This window comes from Halichoerus grypus, chromosome 7 (assembly GCF_964656455.1).
Source record: "Halichoerus grypus chromosome 7, mHalGry1.hap1.1, whole genome shotgun sequence".
Taxonomy (NCBI): Eukaryota; Metazoa; Chordata; class Mammalia; order Carnivora; family Phocidae; genus Halichoerus; species Halichoerus grypus.
The window spans coordinates 155,950,051-155,965,322 of record NC_135718.1 but is presented as its reverse complement, the minus strand read 5'-3'; the positions used below and the strand labels follow the sequence as shown (position 1 = coordinate 155,965,322).

General features: G+C 47.0%; 2 protein-coding genes and 1 non-coding gene across 4 annotated transcripts; 2 read left to right on the top strand and 1 right to left on the bottom strand.

Moving 5' to 3' along the window:
- Positions 1 to 3,985: 3,985 nt before the first annotated feature.
- On the top strand, positions 3,986 to 5,673 carry SNAPIN (SNAP associated protein). The gene is made up of 4 exons (XM_036066888.2): positions 3,986 to 4,186; positions 4,421 to 4,467; positions 4,719 to 4,837; positions 5,092 to 5,673. The coding sequence occupies exons 1-4, from the start codon at positions 4,041 to 4,043 to the stop codon at positions 5,191 to 5,193; spliced, it is 414 nt and encodes a 137-aa protein (XP_035922781.1). The 5' UTR covers positions 3,986 to 4,040; the 3' UTR covers positions 5,194 to 5,673.
- Positions 5,674 to 5,830: 157 nt separating this feature from the next.
- ILF2 (interleukin enhancer binding factor 2) lies at positions 5,831 to 13,221 on the bottom strand. 2 transcript variants are annotated; one of them, XM_036066878.2, is made up of 14 exons: positions 13,098 to 13,221; positions 12,619 to 12,678; positions 12,366 to 12,408; positions 11,835 to 11,939; positions 11,159 to 11,236; positions 10,508 to 10,610; positions 9,582 to 9,647; positions 8,366 to 8,482; positions 7,805 to 7,883; positions 7,459 to 7,546; positions 7,007 to 7,068; positions 6,815 to 6,929; positions 6,505 to 6,595; positions 5,831 to 6,354 (listed from the first exon to the last, which is right to left on the bottom strand). In XM_036066878.2, exons 1-14 carry the CDS (start codon positions 13,100 to 13,102, stop codon positions 6,194 to 6,196), a joined length of 1,173 nt encoding a protein of 390 aa, XP_035922771.1. In that variant the 5' UTR covers positions 13,103 to 13,221; the 3' UTR covers positions 5,831 to 6,193. The 2 variants fall into 2 exon arrangements, with proteins under 2 accessions (XP_035922771.1, XP_077934770.1); XM_078078644.1 differs by lacking the exons at positions 12,366 to 12,408; positions 12,619 to 12,678; positions 13,098 to 13,221 and adding an exon at positions 12,175 to 12,334.
- A 222-nt stretch (positions 13,222 to 13,443) lies between these two features.
- On the top strand, positions 13,444 to 13,515 carry TRNAM-CAU (transfer RNA methionine (anticodon CAU)). The gene has a single exon. It is a non-coding gene; the product is annotated as a tRNA-Met (tRNA).
- Positions 13,516 to 15,272: the final 1,757 nt, after the last annotated feature.

Sequence of the window (15,272 nt, the reverse complement as noted above, 5' to 3'; positions counted from 1 at the left end):
TTCTCCCTCTCTCTCGCCTTCCCCCCTGCTCATGCTTGCGCTCTCTCTCAAATAAAAAAAAAAAAAAAAAACTGCCTCCTCTCCTCGCCCGGTCATCTGAGAGGTGCTTAGGTTGACCTGCCCCCTCCTTGCTGGTCCTGAGGAGGCTCTTCAGGGAGAAGCTGCACTGGTTCAGGTGGTACAAGCCCACCGTGCCCTTTGCCCAGCAGGCTAGGTGTGCCCCCACACCCAATGGGGAGCCTGGGTGGGGCAGGGTGGTGGTCAGGGTTTTCAGAGGGTCCTGCTTGGGGGAGGGGGGGACTTTACCTGGGAAGGGGGCCCTGAGAGTCAGGTCCAGGTAAGGGACAGGGATTTCCTCATCCACCCCACTTTCTGGGAGGTCAGAACTTGGTTTAGGGAGCCCTACAATGCTTCAACAGCAGAGTCGAAGGGGGCAGCACTGGGATGGGTGTTGGAAAGGCGTAGAGCAGGCAGTGAGGCCTGAGATTCCAGCTTTTGTTTCCCCCAACTGGTGCTTCTAGAGAGTTGCTGTCCCCACATGGCCCATGGGTGGGTTCCCTGGTCAGACCAGGATCTGGTTAGACTCCAGGACTCCTGCTTATCACAAAGGAGTCAGAAGCTGAGGGTGGAGTCCTGGCCTTGGCAGCACTGAGGAGCGTGAGAAGGCCTCAGAGGCCTGTCCTTTTATCTTTCTAGTTTTCCCCCCATCTCCTCTCCTCTGGTTGCTACCTGGCTTTCTCCAGAAATGAAATTCCTTTAGAGGATGTGCTTTTAGTTTGTTAAAGAGCAAAAATTCAAATGAGTAATTTTGAAGATCTAATTGGCTTTATTAAGCAATTCGTGAATCAAGCATCTTCATCCCATCCAGCAAGGAGAGGGGAACTCTGAGGAGTTGTACAAAAATGGAAGGGTTTTGTAGGAAGGAGGGTGAGGCAAAAAGTTATTAGTAAAAGAAAGGATTGCTCCAGGCAAGGTCACCTTCCCTTGGGGGAAAGGCAGAGGGGTCTTATCCTGCAGATGACCTCACCTTCCTTTGGGGGCGTGGGGGGTACGGAGAGGGCCCTTGTGACAGATTGCCTGATTGGTGCTGACCAGAAAATTCCTGACTGACCAGTTAAGACTACATTTCTGGGGGAGGTTGAAACTACAATTAGGTTAAGTATAAAGCCCAGGTCTGGTGACTTGGCCTGACATAAGTGACCCCATCTTAGGCCCTTGGTTTTCCTTTCAACAGACCCTTGCCTGGTCTCCCTTACAGAGGTATACAAGAAACCGTGGAAGGATGGATTCTAAAGTTTCTTTCAGAAAATAAATAAATAAAATAAAATAATAGAATCTCTTTCAGGGGTGCCTGGGTGGCTCAGTTGGTGGAGCATGAGTCTCTTGATCTCAGGGTGGTGAGTTCAAGCCCCACGTTGGGGGTAGAGTTTTTTGGGTTTTTTTTAAGATTTTATTTATTTGAGAGAGAGAGAATGTGAGAGCGGGGAGGGTCAGAGGGAGAAGCAGACTCCCCGCTGAGCAGGGAGCCCAATGCAGGACTCGATCCCGGGACTCCAGGATCAGGACCTGAGCCGAAGGCAGTTGCTTAACCAACTGAGCCACCCAGGTGCCCCTATAAAAAAAATAATAGAGGCCCCTCGGTGGCTCAGTTGATTAAGCATCTGCCTTTGGCTCAGGTCATGATCCCAGGGGCCTAGGATCAAGACCGGAATCCAGCTGCCTGCTCAGCAGGAAGTCTGCTTCTCTCTCTCCCTCCACCCCTCCCCATGCTCGGGCTCTTTCTCTCTCACTTGCTCTCTCTCTCTCAAATAAATAAATAAAATCTTTAAAAATAAATAATTAATACAACAAAGTCCTTTTCAGCATTTGTATTCTCTGAGCAGGTTATTATGTAACTGATATTATAGAGTGCAGATTGACCTGGAGGGTAGAGAGACTACAGGCAAGAAGATCAATCAGGAGGTGTTGCAGTGCCCTCATGAGAGATAAGAGCTAACTGGAGGTGATAGGAAGTGTGGAAAGGAAAGCTTAAAAACAGAATAGTGAGTGATTTTTCTCAGAGAACCAGCCTTTGAAGTAGGATTACCAGGTAAGATACACTCAAAAATTATTTGTTGTTGGGGCGTCTGAATGGTTAGGCGTCCGACTCTTTTTTTTTTTTAAGATTTTATTTTATTTATGTATTTGAGAGAGAGAGAGATAGAGAGAGGGAGCACCAGCAGGGAGGAGAGGGAGAAGCAGGCTCCCTGCGGATGTGAGGCTTGATCCCAGGACTCTGGGATCATGACCCGAGCCGAAGGCAGGTGCTTAACTAACTGAGCCACCCAGGCGCCCCAGGTGTCTGACTCTTGATTTTGGCTTGGGTCATGATCTCAGGGTCATGAGATCGAGCCCACATCAGGACCCATGCTCAGCGGGGAGTATGGGACTCTCTGTGCTCCCCTCTCCACTCTCTCTCAAATAAATAAATAAATAAAATCTAAAAAAAAAAAATGTTGTTTATCTGAAATTCAAATTTACCTAGTGTCCCAGAATTTTTTTGATTGTTGTGTTTGCCAAATCTCACAACCTTACTTCAAAAGGTACCTGAAAGGACTTTGGCCCAACTTGGGAGCATTTTGTCTAGACACTGAGCCACTAACCTCCTTTCCCTGCCCAGACCAGCCCTTATTCTCTCTCCAGAACAGGCCTCAAGGACTTAGCCCTTATTCCTTCCTCTTCAACACTGTCACCACTCTCTATCCTCTGGGCTTCCTCCTCACTAGGCCTGACTGTGGAGCAGGCTAGTTACCCTAGCTACCCCCTTCCCATTGCTGACTCCCATAATAAGCCTCCAGCCTCTCATGAGACTTTTAGCTCTAATCACTAGAGGGAAAGATACAGAGAAATAAAGATAATAAACAACAAAAAGTGTACAAGGCTTTAAAAGTTACCACACTTGGAGCCTCAGGTTCCCAGCTGTGGACCACCACTCTCCCACAGTGATTTAAACACCTCCTCTTTTATTCCTGAGCTTGAAGCTCAAGGCTGAACATTCTGGTGCCATTTATCTCTGGGGACCCCTTTGCCCTCCAGGAGCACTTCTACACACACCTTACCCCAGGGCCACAGGACTGCGAGCCACTGGAACACTCTAGAGCTTAAGAGACTGTGCCTTTTGTTGAGAATTCAACAAGACATGTAAACTCTGGAAAGCCATGAAAAACACAACAAAACTAAGGAAACTTTTTGAAGGAAGGAAAAAATGAAAATATGGAAACACATGTAGGTTTTAAGTTTTGCTTTACTGTGGCAAAACACACATAAAATTTACCCTTTAACCATTTTTAAGTGTACAGGTCAGTGGCATTAAGTAAATGCACATTACTGTGTCATTACTCATCTCTAGAATTTTTTAATCATCCCATACTGAAACTCTACCCATTAAACAGTAATTCCCCTGGCAACCCTGTTCTGATAGAGACCTAAAACCACATTTTATCTTCATGAATTTGACCCCTCTGGGTACTTCATGTAATAACCAGACAGTATTTGTCCTTCTGCTCTGCTTATTTCACTCAGCAGTCTCCAAAGCTCATCCACATGGTGGCATGTATCAGAATTGCATTCCCTTTTAAGACTTAATAATATTCCTATGCGGTTTTGTAGACACTATAGTGCCATTAAAAAGTACACTCTCAAAGTTAGAAATCTGAAACTATATATACTATGAATACAATCTGGTTAGCATGGGAGGGCTAAGCGCAACCGGGGAGACAAGCATTTCTTTTCCACCTTTGCAGAACACCAAAGATAGCCGCCCCCAAAATGGCTCCTCCCAGCCCTCCCGCGGTCTGGAGACACCCCCCAACACCGCTTCTCCGGGGCCTCCAAGGAACTGCCGCTCCGCCCGCCCCGCCCCCGGTCGCGGAGACTCGGTTTCCCAGAAGTCCCCAGGCTGGGTCCAGCCGGCAGCTCCTGGGCGTCCCCTGGTGGCGCACTTCAGCGCGACTCCAGTTCCCGGCGGCCCGCGCGGCACGTTCCCGGCGGAAGGGCTGCTCATGATGGCTGCGGCTGGTTCCGCCGCTGTGTCCGGGGCAGGGACCCCAGTGGCGGGTCCCGCAGGCCGCGACCTCTTCGCCGAGGGGCTCCTCGAGTTCCTGCGACCGGCTGTGCAGCAGCTGGACTCTCACGTCCACGCCGTCAGGTCCGAGAGGGAGGGGCGGGACGGGGCCGCTCTTCGGGGGGAAAGGGGGTTGTGCCGGAAGGGGCGGGGCCTATGCCGGAAGGGGCAAGTCCCGGGTGGGACTGGTGGGAGGCCCGGCCGGTGGGCGGGAAGCCGCGGGTGGTGATGGCTTCTTCCGGCACTTGGGGAGTCCCTAGGGGAGTGGGTTTTTCGAGTCCCATTAACTGACAGTGTGGGCCTCGTACTTCTTTGCAGAGAGAGCCAGGTAGAGCTACGAGAACAAATTGACAACCTAGCTACTGGTGAGTAAGCACCCCCTAGACCAGCGACACTGCCACACACTTTTAGGGCCTCATGTTTAGCCGAGCTCGGGGTGGGTTTCAGTCGTATGCTTCCAGGGCTTCAGGGCTGCAGTGGATTCCTGCTTTCCTGAGTTTCTAGTGGCCGGCCCGTGTGGGTGCAGGCGTGTTTGCATCCCATTTACCAGCCTGCTCTCCCTACGAGCATGAAGGGAACCATTAGGTGTTAGCCGCTCCTTCCTTCCATCCCCCAGAACTGTGCCGAATCAATGAGGATCAAAAAGTGGCCCTGGACCTCGATCCCTACGTGAAGAAGCTACTTAATGCCCGGCGGCGAGTTGTCTTGGTCAACAACATTCTACAGAATGCGCAGGTAAAAGAATTCCCCGCCAGCAGGGATTCTTTACAAGTCCACTGGGACATCCCAAAGTCCCCAACACAGTGAAAGGGAGTTGTCAGCTAGTGTCAGGCGTGATAGAACTCTTGTTCTCAGTACCCAGTTGCTCTCCTGTACATTCTTACATTCCTTAGAGATGGAGCAAGCCCAAGGTATCTTCCAGCACCTAGTTGACAGGGAGTGCTGAAGCCTTTCACACAGCAGTTATAATTCCAAATCTTGTCTTGTAGGAACGGCTGAGGCGGCTAAACCACAGCGTGGCCAAGGAAACAGCCCGCAGGAGGGCAATGCTGGATTCAGGAGTTTACCCGCCTGGTTCCCCAAGCAAGTAACAGGCCAGAAGATGGGACCCATGCATTGCCTCGGAGTAGCACAAGTACTGTTCCGGAGCTGCCTTGTTTCCTCCAGGACTCCCTGCAGACCTTGGGACATCAAAAAGGCAGCCCTGTTGTTTCTCTTTGAAGCACTTAAGTCTTACCTGTTTATATGGGGTCCCAAAGAAACCTGTATACAGCAGGACTAATGATCCCAAAGGACTTATTATGGCTCTTGCTTCCAAGAATGAGCTGAGGCCTCTACATACTCAAGACCCAGCTCCTCTACCTTCAGGCCTAGTTCTGTTCTGTTGCATGTCCTCTACTTGTGGCTTTTTTCCCTTTGTTTACAGAGGATTTGGAGAAGAGGGCAGGCAAAGTCAAGGGAATGACTCCTGTCTACCCTCTTTTGTTGATTGCACTTGGCTTGAATATAGTAGCAGCACTGCTAGAACCATATAATCCAATAAATGCTTAAAGTGTTTTAGTTTACTCTGATATATGAAAAGGTTCCAAGAGTCTTTGTACTTTAATTCAAATATAGCTTCAAATTGTGATCTAGTGTTTAAATGAAAAGATTCAAGTATCACTTTCACTGAAGAATACAGAAAGCAAAAAAGGTTGCCAGATACCAAAGAAAAACAAGACCAAGAGCCCTACTAGGAAGTACTTTAATCTTTTTCTTAGGAAAAAAAAAAAATCCAGACACTAACAGTTCACAACATTTCAACAACAAAATACTGGTTGAGAGAGGTTTCCAGGAACTGGGTTCTCTGAAGTCTTAGGAAGAAAAGCTGGTATCCTGCTTCATTATAGATGATGGATGGCATAGGTCATAAATGGGAGACTTCTGGCTACTGAGCCAATCAGAACCCAGTGGAATGACACTTCCTTCTATAGAGTTTATTTTCCCTGTCTCCCCTATCCCTCAGAAATGCCACCATATAAAGCCCAGGAGCAGTTAGCTTAGGCTGCAGTCTTCCCCTTGGAAAAGAAAGGGGGTGAAGAGAAAGGAAGGTCACTCCTGAGTCTCCATGCTTTCCTCTTCCTCTCCTTGAGGTGGTTCTTCTGTATTCTCCTCCTCTTCCTCCCCTTCCTTCTTCTCTGGTGGCTTCTCATAAGCCTTTTCTGAAGGTGTCACTATCACTCCATCCCAGGTAGATATTTCAGAAGCAAGATCTAGAAAAGAAAAAGTGATTTCAGGCCAAGTAGCCCAGCATACAAGTCATGATCTACACAGTAGAAATATCAAGACATCTGAGTAGTGCAGTACTTCTTTGCAGACCACAGAGTAGCATAAAGAACCCCTGACCCACAGTGATCACTCACAGCTGGCATCACCCTCCTGGCCAAGAATCTTCCGAAAACCACCATGTGAGAGGATTCGGACTAGAGTCTGAGCTGTGTAGCACACCATGTCCTAAAGGAGGGCAAAGTGAGAGTAAACTAGCAAGATGAATCAAAGTACTTTATCTGATGAACATTCTCATGAAAAAAAAAGATGAAGACAACTTTAATTTCAAGACGAAAGTCTGTGAGAACCCCTAAATCCTGACCCCTAAAGACCACATTCCCTTTGCCTTCTGACCTAGAGTAGTCGAGTGCGGCACAACAGACCATATCAGAGCTGTCCCAATACCTGTTGTTCCAGAGTCATGACTGTGTGTACTCTGAAGTTGCCACTCTCACAGGGGTCAGTGATACCCACTGACCCTGGCAGGAACAGTCCTGCAGCCAGAATCTGTAAGCAACGCCTGAAACACACAAGAACATTAAAAGAACACAGAATACAACTTATATCGAGCCCCAAACCCAAAGCAGCTTGTTATACCTGTATGCCACATTTAGGGCCAAAGGCTGTCTGGTGGGATTGTTCATCACGGCATAGTGCCCCTGGAAAATAAACAATCTGGTAGGTGTGCCATAAACTTGGCATATCTAGCCAAATAAACTCAAACTTTAAACCATCAAAGAGAAAACTGGTTATTAAGGCCTAGCTATAAAGTTCAGAAGCATTCTGAAATGGCTGTTCATTCAGTAATTTCCTCTCATCACATTATTGAAATGACATCAGTAACAAAAAGGCATAGGGGCAGCCAATTACTCATTCAATTGAATACTCCAAAAACCTAAGGAAGTAATAAACCTTGAGTATTTACTGGATCACCTGCCCACCATGAAATTTATTTTCAGCTTCACCAAATTTCAGACCCTGATAGGTTTCAGAATAACTACTGTTAAAGAGGGATGAGCAGGAACTCCCAATTGCCCTTCTTCACTTACGAGTAGGTCAAGGATCCAGGGTGTGAGGGGCTCAAAGCCAGGAAAACGAATCCTCAGGTCTTTCAGCAGTCTGATGAGAACTTTAACTCTGAAGGTAAGAGGGACCCAGAGATTAAAAGGAATAAGATCATGTGCTTCCATCCCTGAGGTACAGAGCTGATGCTATTTCCAAAACTACACATTCTGTTTCTTTCAATCTAAATTTGTTAACCCGCCCCCACCACCACCACCAAAAAACAACCCTGACTTACAGCCAAACAAGTTCTAACACAGGAAGTATGGGGGATCTGGCTACTCACCGCAATTTAGAAGGATTAGATTATTTTAACTCAAAATAGTGACTCACGTGGACTGAGAAGCATTTTCCTCAAACCAACGGGCATGTCTGATGGCTGCTAAGGCACTCTGCAACACCTTGATATCCACTAGAAGACAAGCAGGACAGGCCACACTGAAACACTCCCATTATTAAGCAATTCAACCCCGTTGCCACAGTCCAAGAACTTGGAAGGAAGACAGGATAACTTCCTAATTTCTTAAACCACCCCATGTGCCTCAGATCAGCAAGCAAATCACTTGTCCAAAAATCACTACTCCTCCCCCAAATCAAATCTACAAGCATGCAAGATCCACCACTTTCTCCAAGAGCCTACTCCCTCCATAAATATTTCCTCAGTCCTTCTTAAGTCCTCCACTCCAGCTGCTTTCTTAGCCATCCCGTGTGACAATTTCACTAGCGAGCTGGTAAAACTCCCCACATTACAGAGGGAGACAACAAAGTCTGGTCAACTTAGGTCCAGAAGGTTTCACGTGGAATAGCAACAAGCTAATAAGTAAACTCAACAACAACTTTATACCATGTTTTGATTTTCCCCCAACTATCCCAGCAATAGAAAAAAAAACTAACAATGGAGTTCTGGGTCCAGTTTTCGGAGATTGGGTGGCACTGTTGTAATGAGAATCTTCACCGTAGCATCAGAAGAACTGATCTCAAAGCCAGTTTCATTGGTCAGCATGGTCAAAACTGAAAGAAAATCAAAAGCTGTAACTTTCCCATTTCCTTTAGATGACCAGAGGTAAATCTACAGTGGGAGTAGGCAAACAGACGGGTTTTTAAAAATAGCAATAGTCCAGGGGCGCCTAGGTGACTCAGTCCACTGGGCGTCTGACTCTCGGTTTTGGCTCGGGTCCTGATGTCAGGGTCCTGAGATCAAGCCCCATGTTGGCTCTGCACTGGGCGCAGAGTCTGCTTGTCCCTCTCCCTCCCCCTCTGCCCCTTCTTCCCTGTGAACGAGCGAGTACTCTCGCTCAAATAAGTAAATAAAATCTTTAAAAAAATATTAAGAGTCCAGAATGAGGATTCAGAATACAATTTTAAAAGTAAGAGATGGGGCACCTGGCTGGCTCAGTAGGTAGAGCATGGGACTCTCAATCTCTGGGGTGTGAGTTCAAGCCCCATGTTGGGTGCAGAGATTACTTAAACTTTAAAAAAATAAGAAGTAGGCGCGCCTGGGTGGCTCAGCTGGTTATACATCTGACTCTTGATTTTAGCTCAGGTCATGATCTCAGGGTTGTGGGACCGAGGTCTGCATCTGGCTCTGCACTCAGCATGTAGTCTGCTTGTCCCTCTTCCTCTGCTCCTCCCCCTGCTAAGTAGGTAAAATCTTAAAAAAAAAAAAAAAAAAGTAAGGGTGCTTGGGTAGCTCAGATGGTTAAGAGTCTGCCTTTGGCTCAGGTCATGATCCCAGGGTCCTGGGATCAAGTCCCTTATCAGGCTCCCTGCTTCAGAAGGAAGTCTGCTTCTCCCTCTCCCTCTGGTGCTCCCCCTACTTGTGCTTTCTCTCTCTCCCTCTCTTGCTCTGTCAAATAAATAAATAAAATCTTTAAAAAATTAAAAAAAAAACAAAAAAAAAAACAGTAGCCTTGACCATCTAAAAAAAAAAAAAAAAAAGTAAAGATGAACAGGATTTTGAACACTAGAGATTGCTGCCAAAAACTTCCCCAACATAAAACTCTACATTCACTCTTCCTTCTAGGCTGACCTAACTTTGTTAAAAGTGTACTTGTAATTATACACCTGGCTCCTGTGACCATTAAATACATGTTCAGCAACAAACTCAAACCTTCAGAAGGATCCTGTGCTCTTAGGCTTTCCACAACTTTGTTCCCTAGGGCAGCAACAGCTTCCACTAGATTGAGAGAAAAAGAGACCATGAACATTATATAACCATTTAAAGACTTTCTATACATCTCTACACTACTCCACCCTCTGATTTCTGCCCCACATGCAAGGTTGGAGCAACAGCAAGCAAGAATAAACACTTTTACAAGGGGAAACTAACACTTGAACACAGAAACTGGAAGACTCAGGGAACAGGATACCTCCTATACCCACACCCTTTTTTTTTTTTTTTTTTTTTTTAAATAGTAGGGTTTCTCATCAGTGGCACTAATCCCATTTTGGGCTGGACAATTCTGTTTGAGGGTCGGAGAGTAGAATACGTCCTGTGCACTGATCTCTACTCCTTTGATGCCAGTAGCCCAAACTGTCTCCAGACACTGCCAAATATCCCATGGGAGACAAAAATCACCAAATGAGAAACACTGCCCTTTAGTAACTGGCCATACATTCTTTCGGACACATGGTCCAGACTTTGTCCCTTATTACCTCAACACACGTTAAAAAAATAAATTTCCCATTTGTCTTCCAAACAAATCTTTCTCACAAGAAATTTGGGCTTTAGGGGCACCTGGGTGGCTCAGTTGGTTAATTGCCTTTGGCTCAGGTCATGATCTCATGGGTCCTGGGATCGAGCCCTGTGTCGGACTCCCTGCTCAGTGGGGAGTCTGCTTCTCTCTCTGCTTCTCCCCACCAAACCCCTCCCCCCCACCACCACTCATGGCTCATGGTCTTTCTCTCTCACTCTCTCTCAAATAATCAAATAAAATATTAAAAAAAAAAAAAAAAAGAAAAGAAATTTGGGCTTTAAAGATCCCTATGCCTCAAACTCAACTCTCTGCTCCTGTGGCCAGAAAAAGGTACACTCACATGTTGGCAGAATCTTTAGGATTACCACCAGGTCAGCCACATTGTGTCCTGTAGTCATTGTTCCCTTTTTATATGATCCCACCTGTCGGACTTCTTCAATTTGCTGTTGGAAAAGGGATTTCGGGGGGGGGGGATGTAGAAGTGAAAAAGACTGTCTAGGGGCGCCTGGGTGGCTGTTGGTTAAGCATCTGAGTCTGACTTCATCTGGGGTGGTGGTCTCAGGGTCCTGGGATCTGTCTGCATCGGGCTCCCCACTCAGCAGGGATTCTGCTTGTCCCTGTGCCCCGTCCCCCCTCATGCTCATGCTCTCTCAAATAAATAAATAAAATCTTTAAAAAAAAAAAAGACTGTCTAGTTCCTCTCAGAAGTCAATTACAACACAATTATTACCCAGATTTAGAAGTAGCAGAAGTCAAATCATATCCCAAAACCACCACATGAAAAGCCTAATACGTTATGGCTAACTGGTAACACGGATACAAGTCTTGTCCCCAAGATCACCACTACAAAGGAATTCACTGTACTTTCCTTCCTATTTTAGGCTTGGCTTTGGAAAATAAGTAACTGACAAATTAAGATATGGGCACCTAGGAAATACTACCCACACTACCAAGGCTGCCCTTTCCCATGACTGAATCATTAAAAACTCACCACTTCAAATGTCCCTGGAGCCACAATCAAATTATCAATCACATTGTTTATTTTCGTCACCAGAGAAAGGATAGAGGCCTGAAAAACAGCAGGAAACAAAAATACCCTAAAGTGAAAAATTATAAGCAACTTCTCAGAGTTTGAGTATTTTCCCCTAATCTCTTCTACACAAGCTGAATCAATATCTACATAGGGCTTTGAAAACACTCTGACCTTCTGGCCTTGAATATGCCAGAAGACAGTAACTTTCTGACCCAAAGATAGGTCTCCCCAATAAAGATATAAATGCACGGGCGCCTGGGTGGCTCAGATGGTTAAGTGTCTGCCTTCCGCTCAGGTTCATGATCCCAGGGTCCTGGGATCGAGTCCCGCATCGGGTTCCCTGCTTGGCGGGAAGCCTGCTTCACCCTCTCCCTCTACTTTCCCCCCTGCTTGTGCTCTCTTGTTCTCTGTCAAATAAATAAATAAAAAATCTTTAAAAAAAAAAAAAGATATAAATATACATGTAATCTGTTTATCTAATCCACCCGGCACTCTCCCTCTACCCACAGTGAGAAATGAGGAGAATTAAAGCCTTCTGTGGAGTTTAGACTCTGGTAACAGTAACCTCACCAGCAGTTAGTCACTTCTCTAGCTTTCTTAGAGAAATCTCAGGAAGAAAGCCAAAAGAATATACCTGTTCAGCAGAATTAGGAGCAAGGTCCTGATTCCTCTTCAGCAAGGCCTCACTGAAGGAAGTTTCATCAGGCGCTGGCTTGACCCGGGGGAAGGCCATTTCACACTAAACCAGAAAGAAACAATGATATAGTATTTATCAAAAGTACTATACAAGAGAGATCATCTTCTCCATTGCCACAACAGAAACAACTGAAAACAGAAAATTCTATACTTGTTTTTACTCCTTAAGATATTCAAACCAGGATACCTGCGGGAAGGACTAGCCGTAATTTAAGCTCTCACTGCTTTTACATTAACATAAAGCAGAGACACAGGTAATTATTCAGAACAAAGATTACCATCCTGTTACTGTCAACAGTAGCCAAAGAATTATCTTCCCCACCGTGTTCACGCGCCGCTGACTCAAAACCCCAACTCCATTCCTGATCCCTTCTTGGACTCGTAGCACTGTTTGACTTCACCAACAGAGAGATGCTGGGTTCCGGGAAACTACAAGTCAACAGTGGTGAACAGGAGCCACGGTACTCACCAAATAGAAATCAAATGGAATATGTGGCACAAAGGGCCTGAACCTAAAACAAGAAAAACAATCCAAATTACTCATCAAAAAAATCAAACGGCTTAGCATCGTGGGGCCGAAGTCGTTTAGCTGGAGCGCACGAAGAGAGGTGTTGCCAAACCACGGCTGATCTCACACGAGCGGGAAGCCTGCGTCCTCTCCAAACGGCGCAGACGGCTGACGGAAGCTAACCACCGCAGGGACGCCGAGAACGGGCACTCACCCTCCTCCTGGGCCTCCTCGGGACCCAAAGCGCCCGCCGCGACCACGGCCTCTGTCACCCCTAGAAAGGCAGAGATTTCCACTTGTTTTGGCTCCGCCGAAGGCACCTCCGCGGCGCTGCACTTCGTTCGCAAGGGGCCCCGCTCCCACTTCCTCCCTCCTCACTCCCAGTGCCCGCCTCAAACACCGCGTGCCTGTGATGAGCACCCCCGGAGCCCCGGGACGCGGCAGCCCCACACGCCTCAGAGACCAGAGCGGCCGCTCCCGGATCCGCCGGAGGGGTAAACCCTGCATCCCCCGGAGCCGCCGTCCCCCGTCGGGACGCGCCCCCGGCGCCCGTCTGCCCGGCCCGCCGCCCTCCGGCCTCAGGCAGCCCCCGGACACGCGGCCCCTTCGGGGATTCCGGCTCCCGTCGGCCCACCTCCCCAAAGTTTTCGGGCAAATACGCTAGCCCGGCTCAGAGCACCCCAGTGCCCTTACCTCATGGCGTCCTAAAACCCGAACAATGGAGGCCACACCAACCGCCCCTCTCCTCAGAGGAGCAGACCCTGGAGACACGGCTTGTCGGCGCGTCCCAACAAACTCTGGCGCGATTGGCTCCCGCCCTACCCCGCCGCTAATGCCCATTGGTTTACTTTGGCAGACCAGTCTGCGAGCCAATAAGAAAAACCTGCTGTGTCAGAAATTAGCCAATAAGAACAGATTTAACAGTAGCGACTTTTTTTTTTTTAACTGGACACTAGATGGCGCGATATGGAGAAGGCGCGATATGGAGAAGGCACGGTACAGCTTTCTTTGGGAATCCAGAAAAAGCGTGTTTCTAGGCAGCAGAGTGGCGCAGCGGAAGCGTGCTGGGCCCATAACCCAGAGGTCGATGGATCGAAACCATCCTCTGCTATGAAGTGCTCCTTTTTCTGTTTACTTTTCTTAAGTGATTATAACCACTCTCTAACTTTTTCCTCCTTCAAAAATGCAGGCTTTAGAACCGTTTTTGTCATCAGCAAGTGAAGGGAATAGGAAGGGACTTTAGGCAAAACTACATGCCTGGGGGTTCACCGAAGGCCAGAAACCTGAGGCAGGAGAAGCGTATTATACAGATTGAATCAGAGGGAAAAGCACTGATGATGACCGGCTAGAAGTGAAACAGGCAGCCTTTAGAAAGAGAGTTCAGAAAGAGCGAGCAGGGGAGGGGACAAGGACCCGCCAGCGCCCGCGCAAGGTCGCCGCTCCCCCTGCAGACCCGCCCCCGAGGGGCAGGCGGCTCCCGGCCTGAGTGCGCAGGCGCCGTCCCCTACGTTCTAATGGCGCCCCCCGGGTCGCTGCTTTTGTCCCCCCTGAGTCATTTTTTTCTCGGGCTTCTCGCCTACTTTTGCGCTGATTATGTTTATTTCCTTCCCCGCCTTTGTTAATTGGAGGTTAGGCACTTTTTCTACTCTTTTAGTGTACTCTAAAAATGACAACATGCGGCAGCAGCTCTTTTTCCCACGGGTCCTGTCCCCATGCTTTAATAAAATCACCTTTTTGCATCAATCAGTCAATCAGTTGATTAAAATAAAAATTACAACATGCATCCTTGACTTAGCAAGGTCTAATTGTGTGCAATACTTTTGCCCTCCTGGTGAAAAAATGCAGGGATAATTTGTTTACAACCATCACCCCCCCCCCCCATTATATGCTATTGCTGTTGTGTAATTCTTTTAAGGACTTTAGTATAATTTATTACAGCAAAATGCACAGATCTTAAGCTTTCATCTCGATTAATTTTGAGTAATGTATTCCGTCCATGTAACCATCACCCAAGACGAAGAACATTTTTATCACCTCAAAGTTTGCTTTTGACCCTTTACCCGGCCCCTAGAGGCAATCATGATTGTGATTTCTATGAGCATAGATTAGGTTTGTCTGTTCTTGAACTTCACATAAATGGACTCACACTGTATGTACTCTCTCTCTCTTTTTTTTTTTAATTTATCTATTTAACAGAGAGATAGCCAGAGCAGGAACACAAGCAGGGGGAGTGGGAGAGGGAGAAGCAGGCCTCCCACCGAGCAGGGAGCCCGATGCGGGACTCGATCCCGGCACCCTGGGACCATGACCTGAGACGCCGAAGGCAGACGCTTAACAACTGAGCCACCCAGGTTATGTGCTCTTGATTTGTCTAGTTTCTCTTGCTTGATACGTTTCAAGATTCTTCCACGTTTTTGCATTTATCAGCAATTTGTTGATTTTTATTTATGAGCAGCATTCCCTTACATAAATATATCGACTTTCCTGTTCAGCCATTCTCCAACTGGCTGGGACACACAGGTACACATTTGGGTTGTTAACACTTTGGAGCCATTATGAATAAAGCTGCTTTATTCAGCTGCTTTATTTTTGTACAAGATTTGTGTGGCCAGATGCATCTGTTTCTCTTGGTAGATGTAGATGTGTACATTATTTAAATTCTGTATATATTTTCTTTCTTTCTTCCTTTTTGAAGGTAAGCTCTATGCCCAACAGGGCTCCACCGACTGAGCCAGCCAGGTGCCCCTTTCACCTTTGTTTTTGAAGGACATTTTCTCTGGATAAGGAACTCTAGCTTGGAAGTTATTTTCCTTCAGTGCATTTACTATATTATTTTACTATCTTTGGCTTCCATTTTTGCTGTGAAAA